Source organism: Branchiostoma floridae, chromosome 8 (assembly GCF_000003815.2).
Source record: "Branchiostoma floridae strain S238N-H82 chromosome 8, Bfl_VNyyK, whole genome shotgun sequence".
Lineage (NCBI taxonomy): Eukaryota > Metazoa > Chordata > Leptocardii > Amphioxiformes > Branchiostomatidae > Branchiostoma > Branchiostoma floridae.
Window position 1 is genome coordinate 4,111,691 of NC_049986.1, and position 1,725 is coordinate 4,113,415.

Here is a 1,725-nt window from a genome sequence, read left to right on the forward strand (position 1 = left end):
ACAAAATTACTGTGGATTTCACTTCTCTTTTTTCTTACTGAACAGAACTGTCCAGGGTTTAGACTAAGCGGCTTTTTCATCACCAAAACTTATATCATTCCTAACAATAATAGTGCTACCAGGCGCAAAGCTTAACTTTACTGTACATAACGTTATCTGATGTACCATTAGCGGGACCGTTGTGTACCATAGCCATGGTCGCTACAGGTAACGGTTACAGGTTGATCCTGCACAGATCGAAGCGGTAAAGTCGATCCCTGGGGAAATAAATAGCAACTTTTATACGTTTGAAAGTAGATTAACTATACACTACATAGTATTTGTAGTGTCTGTGCTTATACATCTTGCATAGATTAGCACTATCTTTAGTACCTACAAATAAGGTTACTTACTCGCTGCCATTGTCATGGTGACCATGCATCCCCCTGATGTAGAAGCCGTAGGGAACGTAATAGTTCATGCGGCCATCCCGGATGTTCGCATATTCGTCAATGTATCGGTTGGAGATACCCATGCCTTCCTTCCCGGAACACATCACCTGTAAAGCATATTTGGTCGCGAGTCAGATGTGAAAACATATAATACATCGTTAGCTTGGAACTTCCCTTTTTTCCTAAGTTGAGCCCCTGGAGGAAACAACTACTACTATGTTTGCTGCACATGGTAACTCAAGCAATACAGCAAAATATCAACAAAATGTACTACTATATATGTCAGGAACAGCACTGTAGCGGTCCATGTAAAAAAGCGCAGAAAATGGAGGATATTTGGGTTTATGCCATACTGATTTAGTACTGATGATCAAAATTTAATCACCTTCCAGCGGCGGTCCTCACTGTTGTTGGAATGTTCGCTATGGAAACCAGTGACGATGCTGTTGTAGGGACAGGCGTAGGTCATTGGGCCATCGAAGGCGTTGATCCAGGATGACCAGTACCGCTGAGTGAATGAAGAAAGCCCGGGAACAGATTTACACTCGAACCGCCAAACTCGGTCCTCGGCGTGGTTGCAGTGGACGCTCTGTACGCGGGAGATGGCCTGGCCGCTGGGGCATACGAATCTGAAGGCCTGGTCCCATCTGTTGATGGCACCGGGAAGGGCTGAGGTGTGTGATGGGCAGCGGCGCCTCCGGCTCCAGCCGTCTGTGGGAACAGTGAAGATGCATGTCAGAAGAACCGCAGTGGCCACCCAAGCTCGTGTCGATGCCATTGTTGTCGTATAGGCGCTGGGACTGAGCACCAAATGGGCGTGACACTGAGTATGTTTTTGTACTAAACAAAGTCCATAAGTACATCAAGTTCGCAAACACAACATGCACACATCTGTCGAATGGAGCAACCATAGTAGTATCGTAGGAGCACGCTGACTATAATTATTCAGGCGGTGCAAGATGGTGCAGGTCAGAGGTCATCATCATCGGCACAATCTAGGGGAATAAATTCAAATACAATTCAATCTCTACAACTGGATAAAAAAACGGATATTTACTTCCGGACGTTTCGAGTGACATCCATCACTCTTCTTCAGCAAAAGCAGAATGAACTAGTCAGAACAATTCAATACCAGTACAGCTAACTAGAAAAACTGGTTTAACCACTAAATCGTTAGGATCATATGCAAAAGGTTACACAAATGCAAATCATGATAGCAAGGTTCCTATGGTCAGACAATACCATAGGAAAAAACTATTGTCCTTTGTGGTGCAAGGCGGGGTCCCATGTACTG

The 1,725-nt window shown here is 44.8% G+C and overlaps 1 protein-coding gene across 1 annotated transcript; it reads right to left on the minus strand.

Annotated features, from left to right (window-relative positions):
- LOC118421657 (dermatopontin-like) lies at window positions 1-1,211 on the minus strand. The gene is made up of 3 exons (XM_035829093.1): window positions 817-1,211; window positions 393-538; window positions 1-257 (listed from the first exon to the last, which is right to left on the minus strand). The coding sequence occupies exons 1-3, from the start codon at window positions 1,207-1,209 to the stop codon at window positions 215-217; spliced, it is 582 nt and encodes a 193-aa protein (XP_035684986.1). The 5' UTR covers window positions 1,210-1,211; the 3' UTR covers window positions 1-214.
- Window positions 1,212-1,725: the final 514 nt, after the last annotated feature.